Genomic DNA, 15330 nt, shown 5'->3' with positions numbered 1-15330 from the left:
TCTGTGCAGATGCCAGGTGGGGTACTCGGGTGAGCGATGTCACCTGTTCAGCCTGCCCGTGACCAAGGCAGAGGGCGGCTACAACCGGACCATAGCTCTGGCCGTGGTGGCTGTGGTCCTGTCCCTCCTGTGTCTCACAGCCTTCCTGCTGGCTCTCAGGTCAGTGGACATTAGAGGATTAAAGCTTCTCTTTACTCTCACTTTTCACTGTCCCGGCGGGAGCGACCTGCCCCACTACTGTCAGAGAGTCTGCAGAGTCGCTACCTATCTTCCGCTGTAGACTGAAGACCTCCATCTCCTCAGGCTACATCTTTAATTGTCCCTCCTAAAGAGCTCCTCATCCCCCCACGTACAGTTTCTCTACTATAAATAAATAAATACATACTGTATATCTTCTAGCATTGTAACTGCCAATGGCCCCTGGTCATAACATAGATTACTTTTTCATATCATGACTGATGGATAGATGATTCACTAACATAGACACATGTATTTGTTTTTAGCCACTTTGGATAAAGGCGTCTGCTAAATGCCAAACATTTGAATGTTTCTCTCTTCTGGTTTTCTGTGGGTCTTGATGGTTTGAGATGTTGGATATTCTCTATTATGGGCATGCTCCAGGAGTAGGCTTAATCTCTTAATCTGCCTCTTGGAAACCAACCCATGTGTCTAACTTGCATCTGTCCTCCTCACCCATGAATTATCCATGACCCTTTTACCTCTGTTGTATCAGGTATCATAAACAAGGGGAGTGTGAACCTGAGACTGAGGAGAAAGCCAAGCTGGAGGCACCGACCCACCTCTGAGAATCCAGAGAATGGTGAGTCCCACGACACAACCAGGTTCATGACCTATATAGGATATATGTACATAATTATCCTGGCAGCGTTTGTGTAGCCCATGATGTCCAGTTATGACAGTTAAGTCAACAACAGACCTGGTTATCACAAACCACCACATTGTGCTAACTTTGTCTGCGCACTCTGTAAAACAAACAAAACCAGTCGGTTGTTTTGAAACCCCCCATGTCATTAACATTTTTTTGAATGTCGAAATGTTCTCTAAATATGTCTGAGGCCATTACCATAAACTTAAAGTAATGTCATGGAATGTTCCTCTTGTGTGATTATTTATGTTCATGGTCGGTTAAGTAGGCTAATGTAATCCAATGTCATTTTTAATGTAAGGTTTAAGGTATTTTGTAAGCATTTACATTCCTAACCCTGAGAAAGAGACCTGTGGTCTCAGTGTGGTCTCTTATTGTTTGTTTTCGTGCTCCATTTCAGGGAGGAGGATGACGCAACTACCTCAGTTAACCTCAGAAGGAAGTAAAGCCCCAGGATGGTCCCACTGTGGAAGAGCTGGAGAGAACACACGATGGCGGATGAAGAGAGAGCGAGAGGGGGGGATGTCTATACCATGTCCACAGACAGGACACCTGGCAGGCATGGTGTAACACCTGCCTATGGTCTAACAGACTTCCTGACAAGACAAAAGCAAACCCTCTGAGCTGAATATGGGCTAAAACTACGACTGTTTGTGTCTGCCATATTTCCAGAATCCTCTATGAACTCGTATTGGGACAGACTGAAGTCATTGTTACACAACATGGGAGTGATCAAGCCGAGAAATGAGCTGACATGGCTGTGGGCAGAGCCCTGTTCCTCTCAAGGTTTCTTTCCTCTCACTCCACTCTGGAGTTCTTCATTGCCACTGTGCCTCTGCTTGCTCCATAGAGCTTTAGGCTCAGGTTAGTGTTGTTAAGCACTTTGTGACCTTCAAATAAAATAAAAGTTAAAATAAAATGGAATTAATTGTTTGATCAATTGATCTATTGATGAAAGATGTCCTTCATCTAAAATGGCATTATTTACAGCAAAGGGTGCTTATACTAAATATTGTCTAAGTTTCCTATAGTCTATGTAGCCTGTGTTGTGTTTAACCTATTTTTGCAATCTGGTGTATTTATTTATTGAGTACTTAAGAGGTACTTATTCTATGTTTATTTGCTTTGTATGTTTTACAAAATGCACTGCCTGTTTGTATATTTCTGTACTACATTGGTATATATTTTAGCCTATTAATAAGGTGAACATGATGCTTAAGTTTTGATTAAACGTTTGCAACTGGGCAGACAATACTGACGACAAAAGAGCATTGACTTGGCGTTCGACTTTGCATCATACAGTTTCTGATGTTATTTCACTGACATGAATACCCCAGTCACAGGGAAAGTTGTGTGTTTTATAGAAGGATCAATCAGCCATAATGCTTTCTGCTAGATACTGTATGTAATGCATGAAAATAGAGAGCTATGTACACAGCATTTTATGAAATCTCAAATGGTTTTTCAGACTGCAAAAATAAAGAATAAACACAATTTCCACAGTAATACATTGTTGTTGTCCGTGTCCATCATCCATGTGTTTTAGTTTCAGATACAGTGTGTTTGTCGTTTGATGAGGCCTAAGCATGTTCACTGTGACTATCAGCGACAAACATACTAGTACCAACCCATCCACCCAAACACACGATTCCCACCGTTTCTGACAGTCACTGTTGATACCCTGGGAACACTCTCTCCGGTTAAGAGTAGCGGTTGGACCACTGGAGCCTTGCTGGTTGGTTCATGGTCAGGATTCCGGGAATCCCCTCAGGATGCGTATCCTGCAGCTGCAGTGGTTAGACCATTCCCAGGATGTAGATATGATATCACAAATAGCACTTGCTAAACACATTCTTCTACAGAGACCATCACAAACACAACACTCGTAGGAAATGCTTTGGGGGTGAATTTATGATAGTGAAAATACCACCGCTCATCCGTAATCAGATTTAGCTGAGGCGCTGGAGCTGAAGAGTATGAATGAATGAATGAATGAATGAATGAATGAATGGTCTTTATTGTCATTAATACAGTACAGGTACCAAACAACGACATTTAGGAGGGGGGGGCTCCCCTGGTGCTAGGAAAAAAATACTAAAAACAAGAAGGGAAAAGAGCTGGTTTACATAAATAAAGGCTATATACACTATTTCACTATACTATACTACTATACAATAAAACACTGTGCTGTACTCTATGCTATGCTATAAATATCCTAACATTTCCTATCTCTGAACCTTATGTACACAAGGGTTGTCATATTGCACATAGTATTATTGCACATTCATTTAAAGTGTCGCAGTTTGCAGGTTTGAAATGTTCACAGTTGTATTTCAATATTGCACTTATGATTACAATCTAGTAGCTGCCATCAAATTGTCTAGATTGTCCAGGGCCTAGAACCTAGGTCTTTGCTGTGTTCAGGGCCTGAATGGCCCTAGGGTAGAAGCTGAGCTTCAGTCTATTTGTCCTTGCGGACATGGTCCTGAACCGCCTGCCTGAGGGCAGCCGAACAAAGTGTTCGTTCCCAGGGTGGGATGGGTCCCTGGAGATCTTGGAGGCCTTCCTGAGGCAGCGTGTGTTGTACAGCTCTTCCAGAGAGGGGAGGGGGGCGCCGATGATCTTCTGGGCCGATCTCACGACTCTCTGTAGCACTTTCCTCTCTGCGGCTGTGCAGCTGGAGAACCACACGCAGATGCAGTAGGTGAGGATGCTCTCCACTGTGCAGCGGTAGAAGGTCACAAGCAGCTCCTGTCTGAGGTGGTATTTCCTGAGGACTCTCAGGAAGTAGAGCCGCTGTTGTGCCTTCTTGATGTTGGCTGCTGTGTTGGTCCTCCAGGACAGGTCATCCTGTATGTGCACCCCCAGGAATCGGAGAGTTGAGACTCTCTCCACGCTCCCTCCATCGACGAGCAGGGGCTGGACCTCAGATTTTTTCCTCCTGAAGTCCACGATGATTTCCTTGGTCTTTGACTGGTTCAGCAGCAGGTTGTTAACCTTGCACAGCTTGCCCAGCTGCTCCACCTCATCCCTGTACGCCGCCTCGTCCCCCCCCGAGATGCAGCCCACCACGGTGGTGTCGTCTGCAAACTTTACGATGGAGTTGCTGGGGTGGACGGGGGTGAAGTTGTAGGTGTAGAGGTTGTAGAGGATGGGGCTTAGCACGCAGCCCTGGGGGGGACCCAGTGCTGAGTCTGAGGGCTGTGGAGGTGTGGGAGCCCACCCGCACCCTCTGGGGGCGGTCAGACAGGAAGTCCTTGATCCATGCACATATAGAGTGTGATAGTCCCAGGTCTAGTAGTTTGGTCACTAGCCTGTCTGGAAGGATATCAAATGGAATGAAAAGAAATGCAAAAAATCAATGTTTTATTATGCGATCTTTCCGTCTTGCATAGATCTTCTTCAGGCATACATCAGAGACAAGTGAATGCAGTGGTATATATGGTTCAAATTTACGGTGAATTTATGGTGAAAGATACCTCTCCACTTTGACATTTCATCAGTATTTGGGATGGCTTTGATAGAGGCCGTTTTTTTTTGATTTTTTTGATTAACTTCTAAATTGGAAACCTTGGTTCCTATGTGTTAAATAGCCAGCTTCCACCATAGTTGCTGAAACAGTGCTATAAGGACAATGTGAAAGGTGGGTGTCCAAGCCTGCCCTGCTTGGGTCAGCCCAATACCTGTTGCCAGAGATGGGTAGGCCTACTTCAAGTATAGGGAGGGCTAATATTGTTTATATTATATATATATATATATATATTAAAAAATATATATATATATATTTATTGCAAAACAGTACACATGAAAAACTCACATTATTACACCAAACAAAAGAAGTGTCTGTCCTGATTTTTTTTTTCTCCCCCTTATCTTAGTTTATATTATATTCTAATATATGCTAAAACAACAACATATCAAAAGTAGAATCCTTTTTTTCCAGAACATAGAAAGAAGAAAGAAGTTATAGACATTGAAGTTCAAGTGAGTCTTTTTCTCTTGCGCAAGCATGACTGTTTTAACAGTCCTGCGTCCTCTTTGCGCAAGCATGACGTTCTCTGCGCCGCTGTCTTCTCTGCGTCCAACATGGCTACCCCCATAGATCTAGAGCTGAAAAAGGTAAAAGCTTTAAAACGTTATTTTCATCCTTTCTATGTCAGCACAATTACATTTTTCAGCACGATCCAATGCTATTCTTTGCAACACGATTCAACTGTCGTGTCAGGAGTGAATTTAGGATGAAGAATAATATGTGATTGATGCATTAAGGCTGGAGACTCGTGTCTAACGCCCATGACATGGCTACTAACCTACTGTTTGGCAGCATATTAACCAGACAAAAGCATAAAGTATAATGTTTTCTCCCTCTCAAGCTGATAATGATGAAGATGTCCTGCTACTTGATTTGATTCAGCTACCTCGTTCAAGCCTAACCAGCTAGCTAAGCTACCTTATTTATGCCTCAACACCCCCAAAGCACAGAAGTCTCAAAAGACACCCTCTGAAACCTTGGGAGGAACCAGGCATTGAGAGGGTTTCTTTTTTTTCCTCCCAGCTCTGGCTGGCTGACGTTCACATTATTATTATTATTATTATTATTATTATTATTATTATTATTATTATTATTATTATTATTATTATTATTATTATTATGAGTTTTGTTTCCTCCTAGCTCTGGCTGGCTGACGTTCACATTATTATTATTATTATTATTATTATTATTATTATTATTATTATTATTATTATTATTATTATTATTATTATGAGAGTTTTTTTTCCTCCTAGCTCTGGCTGGCTGACGTTCTTCTTCTTCTTCTTCTTCTTCTTCTTCTTCTTCTTCTTCTTATTATTATTATTATTATTATTATGATGATGCAGTCCAGTAAGGTCAGATAGTGTAATGTAATGGGAAAGAAGCAGACGGAAGGGAATTATGGAGTAAAACATGTAACGCCTGCAGTGTTTAGATAGACTAGTCACTACTAGTAGTTAGTTTGATCAAACCTCCTCCACCGTGTCTAGCTGACTGTGACTGTGTGTGTGTGTGTGTGTGTGTGTGTGTGTGTGTGTGTGTGTGTACATGATAAAAGTGATACATCATCATGATTGATTAGGCTAATTTGTAAGTCAAGATATAATGGAAGGATACAGGTACATCTCTGATGACATGAACGTTTTCTGGATCTGAACGTACCATATCATGTCAGACGTTGTACATAAGTCTGTAGAGTTTTGATAAGCTTTGAGTTTTCTACTCATTTGGCCTCATTCCTTCAGTGCTGCTGTCAGATCAGTAGGATGATCAGGAGACTATTTCTGACAGGTAATTCTATCCTTGTGTTTTGACTGTACTGTTGAGAGGGTGTCTGATGTGATTTGATAACAAGGCTATTATCGTTCCAGGCATTCGAGGGGCTGCAAGCCAAGATGATTGACACCCAACAGAAGGCGAAGCTGGCGGATCTGCAGATCGACCAGCTGACCCGCATGAAGAAACACGCCAAGCTGACGCACGCGGAGATCACCACCTTACCAGAGAGCACACGCATGTACGAAGGAGTGGGACGCATGTAAGTACAGTTACTCACGGCAACGGGAGACTGGCACCTGGCTATGCTGCTGGGTGCAGACCTGGGTTCAAATAGTATTTGAACACATTTCAAATACTTTCCTGTGCTTGATTGTGTGCGTCAACCCATCCCTCCTGACACTCCAGCCAGCAACACTCAAGCAAACGCTCAAGCAAAGTACTTTTAAACTTTCAAATACTATTTCAACCCAGGTCTGGTCAATCATAGTAGTCTGAATTCACTAAAGACAACAAATGCTTCCCATGAGATCTGGGTAGAACATGAAGGCTTATTTCATTGAAATACTTCAAGTGTAGATGGACTGGCTTGCTGAAAGAGAGAGATCAAAGCTCTTTGTTGAGTCTTGAACAATAGCACCTCAGTTTTCTAACAATAGCACTATAGTTGGCTATTACAGGTTTGCCAGATTTCCCTTCACTAGTTTCACTCTAGTTGTGACTTATTAATGTGGAACTGAATGTGCTTTCATCAAGTGGCCTTTTGTTCAAGTAGGTAGTAATAATAATATCTTTATATAGCGCCTTTGTCAAACCCAAGGACGCTTAATAGATTTCATTGACAGACAGACAGTCAGACAGACAGAACAGAAAAACAAATAAAAAAAATAGTGCACTGAATGTTTACTATAAGTGTTACCTTGTTGTTGGAGTAACTTTGTATTTAAGTCATTGTTAACACAGTCAAGGCTACACCTTAACTGTCCCTCCTGCTGAGACTATGGATAAAGCTGTCTGCTAAATGCCAAAAATGTAACATGACCTTGACCTCTTGTGAGGGGTTTTCTGAAGCCTGACAGCATGCCTTTTCTCTCCTCTCTCTCAGGTTCATCCTGCAGTCTAAAGAGGAGATCAACACCCAGCTGACGGGCAAACAGAAGACAGCAAATGAGAAGATCAAGGAGCTTGAGGTGAGCAGTGATATCAGGAATGCCGTAGCACAGATCCACCTGCTGCACTCCAGTCTCTCTAAGTAACATGTTATATGGTGTTGCATGATATAGCAAAGATCTTTCCTGCATTTCCAGCGGATCTATCCGTCCGACTCTCTACCCTCTTCCCAAACCTGTGCACTCTTTCAATTCATTCACTTACTTCATAGATCTGAAAGCATTGTATTGATGGAAGCTTGAACACCAGTCCGTCCATTTTAAAGGAGCGAATAGGTGCATAGTTCTGAGAGAAGGGTAGAGAATTGGAACTGCAATATAGAAATATCTCCATTCTGCTGGAGGGTTTATAGAAGCTGTCTTGTCTCTTCCTGGGAGTACATGGTCCTCTGACCTCTCTCTCTCAAAGTCAAATTCTTAGGTTCAGGTTCTTCAACATTCTGGCATTGCAGCAGAATACACAATCAACAATAACAGAATAAAGCAGAATACAAAATCAACAATAGTAGCAATAGCAGCAGATTACAAAGTCAACAATAACAGAATAAAGCAGAATACAAAATCAACAATAGTAGCACTAGCAGCAGAATACAAAATCAAAGGGCTTAACACTGGACATCCATTCACACTGAGAGAGACTGGTCTCCTTGTGTCCTACAGTGTTGCGTCTGTTGACATTATGCCTAGCCCTAAGCCCAGTTATCTCATACTTGGCATACTTTAATTTTTTTCCTGCGTGACACAAAGGCTTCCTTTTTTTTTGCAGAAACGGATGTTTGTTTTTTTTCTCTGCAGTTTCAGAGCATTTTTCTCTACTATTACTAGGCTGTCTATATTTCAGCCACAAGCTCAAAATAGTTGTGATGTTCTTTTTATGTAATATGTCATTGTTATCGACTATATGTTCTCAAGTAAAAACATTTGGTATGTTGTAAGCCACTTGACATTTACACTGGCTTATCAAACTGTGTGTGTGTGTGTGTGTGTGTGTGTGTGTGTGTGTGTCTCTGTGTGTGTGTGTGTGTGCGTGCGTCTTTGTGTGTACGTACTACGTGTTTGTGTGACTTCAGCTTCTTTAGTACTTATTTAGAATTATATGACATCTTCCTGACTCATTGTTTAGGACACAAACAACTTCCCTATTCCCTATGTAATTAGCTAAACATTGTTTATCATGTATGAACAGATCCAAAGCTGCAACTTCACTGGAATGTCTGTCATTGAGCAGTGTTTCCAAGTATCGGTTTCTGCTTCTGCTCAGTAACCTATGACACAGTAATGTTGCAGAGAGCAGGGTTAGATTATTCTTTTCCTATCGAGGATCAGATCGAGCTGTCTCATCTCCCCTATTCTCCTCTGAATCTGAGGGCTTGGTATTTCAAAACCTTTAATCTGGATCAGAATTATCTGGATTATTTTTTGCTATCAAGGATCAGATCGTGCTGTCTGATCTCCTCTATACTACTCAAAATCTGACAGACAGATCTGATCCTGGATAGCAAACAATTATCTGGATAATTCGGATCTAGAAGTGTTGAAATACTGGTTTTAACGTTCAGTGTGTTACAGTTGTAGTTTTGAAATGGTCGCACACAGTTGATGTCACTGTTCCTCAGTACTGATGGTTTGTCTCCTCAAGATATGATGCAAAACCGAAAGAAAAAGTCCCTTTCTCAGAACAATTGTCGTTTAAATAGCTTTGCAGAGCTAGGTCTGGGATGACCGAGGATAGGACGTCACGAAACAACAGCTTCCTCATTTTCTTACAGTACGAAAGGAAGTTGTAAGTGTCTAGACGTATCGTGATTAGACACAGGGCCTTGACAGATAACGCCTATGTAAACAAACCACTGGGGGGTTTTACATTTGTTTTTCACTGACTTCCACAGAAAGGAGGTTGAAAGGAAAGTTAAGTAGATTAAGCACGTAACTGAGGTCAAGAGATGTCTCTGTTTCATTCTCAGAGACATTATGTTTCGGGCCTCCATGTCTACTGCCATGGCTCAACTTCACAGAGGACTGTGTAGCCACTAGCCAGACTGTTTCCATGACTGTGGCCTTGACCAGTGGGGTGGAACCCTAGACAGGCCTATGACATCATCCCCCTAGTCGGCCAACCGTACAGCTGGGCCGGCGGTTCTGGAAATGCGACCCAGGGTTTCCCTCTGATGATGATGATGATGATGATGATGGTGGGGAGGAGCATGGATCAGGTCGGCTCTTTATAGAACTGACCTGTCCCACATGATGTCACCGCCCTGCTCTGACAACCAACACCCCTTCTAGCTAGTTTCTGTTGGCCCTGTGTATCCCAGGGTTACCATGGCTCCAATAACAAATCACTGGGTTGTCAACAGAAAGACCGCTGATATCGCAAACCGCGTTAGCCTGCGGATACACGGATAGTTAGACTTTGATTGTAAGACAATAATTGCTTTATTGACTTTGGGTATCGTGTAGATTCCAGTCCATTGTATACACTTATTGTTGTGTATGTAGTTAGTTTAGAATAGTGCTATACAAATCAAGTTATTGTTATTAGTAGTTGCCCAATGCAAGGCTTACCCTCTCTAGCAGTAAAAGGCCAATGTCTCATGCTGCCAGTATGGATGACAGCCAACTCAAGACCTAGGGTTACATCAGTACCCCATGACGAATCAGAGTATTTTCTCTGTCTTGTGTACAGGGAGACCACATAGCTAGCATACCCACCAGCACTACCTCACACACTGCATTTAAAGCCCGTCTGGAATCATCCTGGAGAGTTGACCTGGACTGGTATCTGCTAGCCAATGAATGCACAGTGGAACTGGAATGCTCCAGTGGGTTGTCTAGGAGGTGACTATGATGTCATTAGGATTCCCAATAAGCCAATATAGGCCGCCTCCCTCTCCCCTCCTCGCCTGGTGATATCTAGGGATGACCGATAGCTGCAGTAATAACTGTGATGCTGATGAGGCGGGTCATCTGTGGGGCTACTGTGCAGATCGTGCTTGTGATTACTGGAGGAGCGATGAGGTCATTTCCTTTATACAGCCAGCAGCGCCCCCCCCCCCCCCCCCCCCTGCGATGGTTTCTAATTCTGGTTTCCCGGCAGGTTGCTGTTTACCAACAGTGGTAGATGGGGGGAGAGATGTATTATTCAGACCCCTGGGCGGGAGGGTGGAGGTGGACGGGGGTGCTGGAGGAGGTGGATCAGTTGCATGGCTTGGGTGTCTGATCCTCTCCTCTCTGAGGCCAGTATTACAAGTCTCTAAAGGGCTCTGCACACAGCGTGCGATTTCTGTTGCGCGTCAACATTTCATTTTGAATGGGAAAAAGCACAAATTTGACAGTGCGACAAAACTCGCACGCCGTGTGCTTTGTCCCATTCAAAATGAATGGAATCGAATTTTCGCTGTGCGATTAAAATCGGGGCTGTGTGTGTTGAAATGCGATGTTCTCATAGACTTCCATTCAAACTTCAAAATGGAATGTTGACGCGCAACAGAAATCGCACGCTGTGTGCAGAGCCCTTTAGAGACCCACCCCTCTCCACAGAGCTCTGACATCACTCCCCTCTCAGACTCATCTTGTAAAACTAGGGGGTGCACCACAACTCAGGTCCTCGAGTTCCCACAGTTCAGCTGGTTTAACGTTTGCTTCCGGACACTACAGGGGGGGGTGGGTTTCACAGACAAGGCTTAAGCCTAGTCCTGGACTAAATCCCACTTTCAATGTAAAAGTCTCCATTGAAGATGCTTTTTTAAGTCTGGGATTAGGCTTAAGCCTTTTGTGAAACCAGCCCCGATATGTTTCTGTTTGGCTGGAGAGTGAACACTGCACAGACACGCACCTGGTTTCCTAACTGTTGGTAGGAATCAGTTCCCAGTTAAAAGGCAAGTACGAACCAGCAGCTGTGCACGTGAAAGGAGCTGTGCACTAGTCACTAGTAGTCACCAAGTAATAAACCCAGCAGGACCGTTGCTGTGCGGCCATGTAAGTCACTACCGCCGGTATTCACCAACCTGTAACTGCCTACTAAGACTGCTGTCTGTGGGTTGTCAGTCGCTGTGGTATTTCAAAGGGCCCCCCTAAATGTCAAGGAGTCATCGGTACATCTATTTCATGATGGTATTTCCTATTTCATGGGAGAGAATGACTCTGTTGACATTCGGTAGCCATTTTGGATCAGTGAAGTCAAGTCCTGCCTCTGCAAGTTTCCCCTCTTCACGAGGCCAGAGGTCAGAACGGACTCCTCCGCATCTGACGTCTGTTGACATTTCAGTCGCCATTTTCGAGCGATGACATCATGGTTTCCTTCAGCCTTTTCAAGTACAGGCTCCTCTCCAACCCCGGTCCTGTACAGGGACCCAGGATGACAACGACGTGTTTGTTGTGTATTATGATTGTCTTCTTTGCCTTCCTGCTCGTCATCGGAGGCCCAACAGGCCCAAAGTGACCAAAGTGACCAAAGTGGCCGCAGGTCGTCACCTTCATGAGAGGATCCATTCACAGTGACGCACACAGGCTCTCCCACGGGCATACCAGCGCCATACCAGCACCATACCAGCGCCATACCAGCACCATACCAGCGCCATACCAGCACCATACCAGCACCATACCAGTACCAAACCAGCACCATACCAGTACCATACCAGCACCATACCAGTACCAAACCAGCACCATACCAGTACCATACCAGCACCATACCAGCACCATACCAGTACCATACCAGTACCATACCAGCACCATACCAGTACCATACCAGTACCATACCAGTACCATACCAGTACCATACCAGTACCATACCAGTACCATACCAGAACCATACCACCACCATACCAGTACCATACCACCACCATACCAGCACTCTGGGGGCTCCAACACTGCCATTGTCTCCATATGTTGTCCACTGTCTGTGGCCACCAGGTAGACAGGCTCAATCCCCAACCTGGACCTCACCATGACTACCATCCCCAGCTCCCAAATGTGTGTCTGTCAGCTACATAGTCAGTCAGTCTGTCAGCTACATAGTCAGTCAGTCTGTCAGCTACATAGTCAGTCAGTCTGTCAGCTACGTGGTCAGTCAGTCTGTCAGCTGCATGGTCAGTCAGTCTGTCAGCTACGTGGTCAGTGGGCTAAGAAAGTGGAGCTCAGCCCTGAGGCATTCTGGACCGTCAAAAGAACCACTTGTTCTCTCCTTCTGTGTCTAGGCTACCGTGGGAGGCAAGTGTCAAAGGGTGCAACGTGTGCGTGTGCGTGTGTGTGTGTGTGTGTGTGTGTGTGCGCGTGTGCGCGTGCGTGTGTGTGTGTGTGTGTGTGTGCGCGCGCAAGTACGAGTACACGCTTAATTGTAGTTGCCTACTCTTCTGTCTCTATGACTGCGTTGTTTGCCAGTGCAGAACAAGTGTCTAGCTAGACTGTGTCTGATCCTCTGTGCAGCAGCAGCCAGCGTCTGAGACTACAGGACTACAGCATTAGTGACGGTCAGATGTAGGTCAGATGATTTGTTTTCTGCTGAATAAGGCATCAGAAACTAACCTTCCCGGCCAGGAAGTGGGTCAACACCACCACCGACCTCAAGAACTGATCTCTCCTGGCTTTTTGACCTCTGAACTCTTCACACACACACACACCAAATATTTTCACTGCATCTTCTTCCCCCTCCCTGACTGAACTTAGAACATCAGGGCCCTATAAATAAACAGGGTGTGATAAAAATCCCCTGTTTCTCTGTTTTCTGTTGCCATGACGAGGTGTTGGAATGAGAGGCAGGAGGAGGGAGAGAAGCCTCGTTTTTATCTGTTTTTGTCAAGTAACTCTTAATCTTTATTAATCTCTCTCTCTCTCCCACACATACAGTTGTAGTTCCAGGAACAGACGCCCTGCATGACTGAGGTCAGGTCAGAGAGTCGGTTAGGGGCCACATCAACTTAAAACGGGAAGAAAGTGGACACAAACATGCAGCTGTCCTATACAATACTCCTCCTCAACTTATCAGTGTAGCCTAATAACCCGTCCAGAACAACACCGAACAAGTTGAGCCAATGACAGAGGCCGTGTTCTATCTCCTATCATCATAGTCGTATCATCGTGTACCCGCTGTATCGTTTTGTGTTTTTATGTGGTGATGTTGTGCTACTGAACAGGACGGACAAGCCGCTAAAATGACCTTTACTGCTAATGCAAAGTGTGTGTGTGCATGTGTGTGTGTGTGTGTGTATGTGTGTGCGCTTGTGTGTGTCATTGTTGAGCTGATGTTATCAAGCCAGTGTTCCTCCTCCCCTGATCGTCTTAAGCATTCCCAGACTGTCTCTCTCTCTGGTGACACAGTTAGAGTCAACATAAGTGTTGTTGCGCTGTTAGAACGTCCAAAATAAGTTGATACAGGAGACCAATATCGGCCTATTCAGTATCAGCCTTTTAGAGAGAGAGCCGTTGGTTTAATATGCTGTATGTATGGGTTCATGTGATGTTCCTAGTCTACAGCAGGGAGAGTGTAGTGTAATGTGGTGTTACGTTCATTTCCGTGGCTAAGAGATGCTGTTTTATCTGCCTTCATGATAGGGAGGCTGGGGTGTGGGTTTACCTTGGCACGGTGGTACACTAGTGTCACCCTCTGTCACTGGGTGTTTCACCACCGCACACACACACACACACACACACACACACACACACACACACACACACCCACACCTTCAGACATGGGCTTGCCAGGTGGGTGGGGTGTTTCACCACCTCTACACACACACACACACACACACACAGACACACACACACTATAGTATTGCTCAATTTGTCTCTTGTCTTATTTGTCTATTACGACTATTGCCACTTTGTCTTACTTGTCTCATAACTATTGGCACTTTATTTTTCGTTGCTGCAGTGCGAGGAACTGTCTTATTCTTTTATAATGGGATGTAACAATAAACGTGAAACACATCCGTTCTGACCGGTTCACTAGGTGGTAGCCAGGAGCACAGGTCCAAGGACACTCCTTTAGGCTTGGGTGGTCCTCCACTCCTTTCGGCGTGGCTGGTCATCCACGACCTCTCCCCACCCGGTCTATAGAGGCCTCTGCTCCTGTGGTCTGCGTGGTCACAGTGTGTTAACTCTCTGTCTGTGTCTCGTCACCATGGCACCCTCCCTGAAATAAAAACAGTTAAAATCCCCCTTCTAAAACTGCTATTCTCCCCCCTTTCCATCCCTTACGTCATTTTATCAATGAACGTGGTATTACTGCTATTTCAACATTTAGTTTTGCGCATATTGAGTAAAATACTGTGGGCGAGGAGGGGGGGACACGCACACATGCAATGACATTTTTACCAAGTCACTGACACTGAAGTCACTGACGCTGTGGGGATGCTAAAAGTGTCCCCATATGATAAAATCCACCATCCCCCCTGATGTTCTTTTACAACTTGAGTACTGCTCGTCACGGTGTGTTAACTGTCTGTCTGTGTGGTCACAGTGTGTTAACTGTCTGTCTGTCTGTCTCTCCTCTCCACAGCAAAAGAAGACGTACCTGGAGCGCAGTGTGAAAGACGCAGAAGACAACATCAGAGAGATGCTCATGTCCAGGAGGGCCCAGTGAGAGACAGACACACAGAAAGAGACACACACACACACTCATATACTCATACACACACACACACACACACACACTCATATACACATACACACGCACGCACGCTCACAGTCTTGCTCATTGGTAATGTGTGTTCCCTCTGTTGTGATTTGTGTATGAGACAGTATACATGTGTACATGTAAGGTTGAGGGTTCTACTGGCCTCTCTGCCAGGTCTGTCATCTGTTATGTTGCTCATGTATACCAAGGACATACACTGTCACCCACATGACCTTAGGGAAGGTTAACCATTCACCTGTCAAGTCAAATGTTTTTTAGTTTTTTTTTTGTTACTGCTACTGCTGTTTGTTGTATGATCATAATAAACCTGGGGATGGAAATGACAGGATTGTGC

The 15330-nt window shown here is 44.5% G+C and overlaps 1 protein-coding gene across 1 annotated transcript; it reads left to right on the top strand.

The window, feature by feature from the left end:
• The first annotated feature begins 4962 nt into the window (after nt 1-4962).
• pfdn1 (prefoldin subunit 1) lies at nt 4963-15319 on the top strand. The gene is made up of 4 exons (XM_080549392.1): nt 4963-5005; nt 6290-6456; nt 7300-7384; nt 14859-15319. The coding sequence occupies exons 1-4, from the start codon at nt 4973-4975 to the stop codon at nt 14940-14942; spliced, it is 369 nt and encodes a 122-aa protein (XP_080405518.1). The 5' UTR covers nt 4963-4972; the 3' UTR covers nt 14943-15319.
• The last annotated feature ends 11 nt before the right edge of the window (nt 15320-15330 follow it).

This window comes from Nansenia antarctica (genome assembly GCF_963989245.1).
Source record: "Nansenia antarctica genome assembly, chromosome: 20".
In the NCBI taxonomy this organism is placed as follows: domain Eukaryota; kingdom Metazoa; phylum Chordata; class Actinopteri; order Argentiniformes; family Microstomatidae; genus Nansenia; species Nansenia antarctica.
The sequence above is the reverse complement of the archived record's forward strand: the minus strand, read 5'-3'. Positions and strand labels throughout refer to the sequence as shown.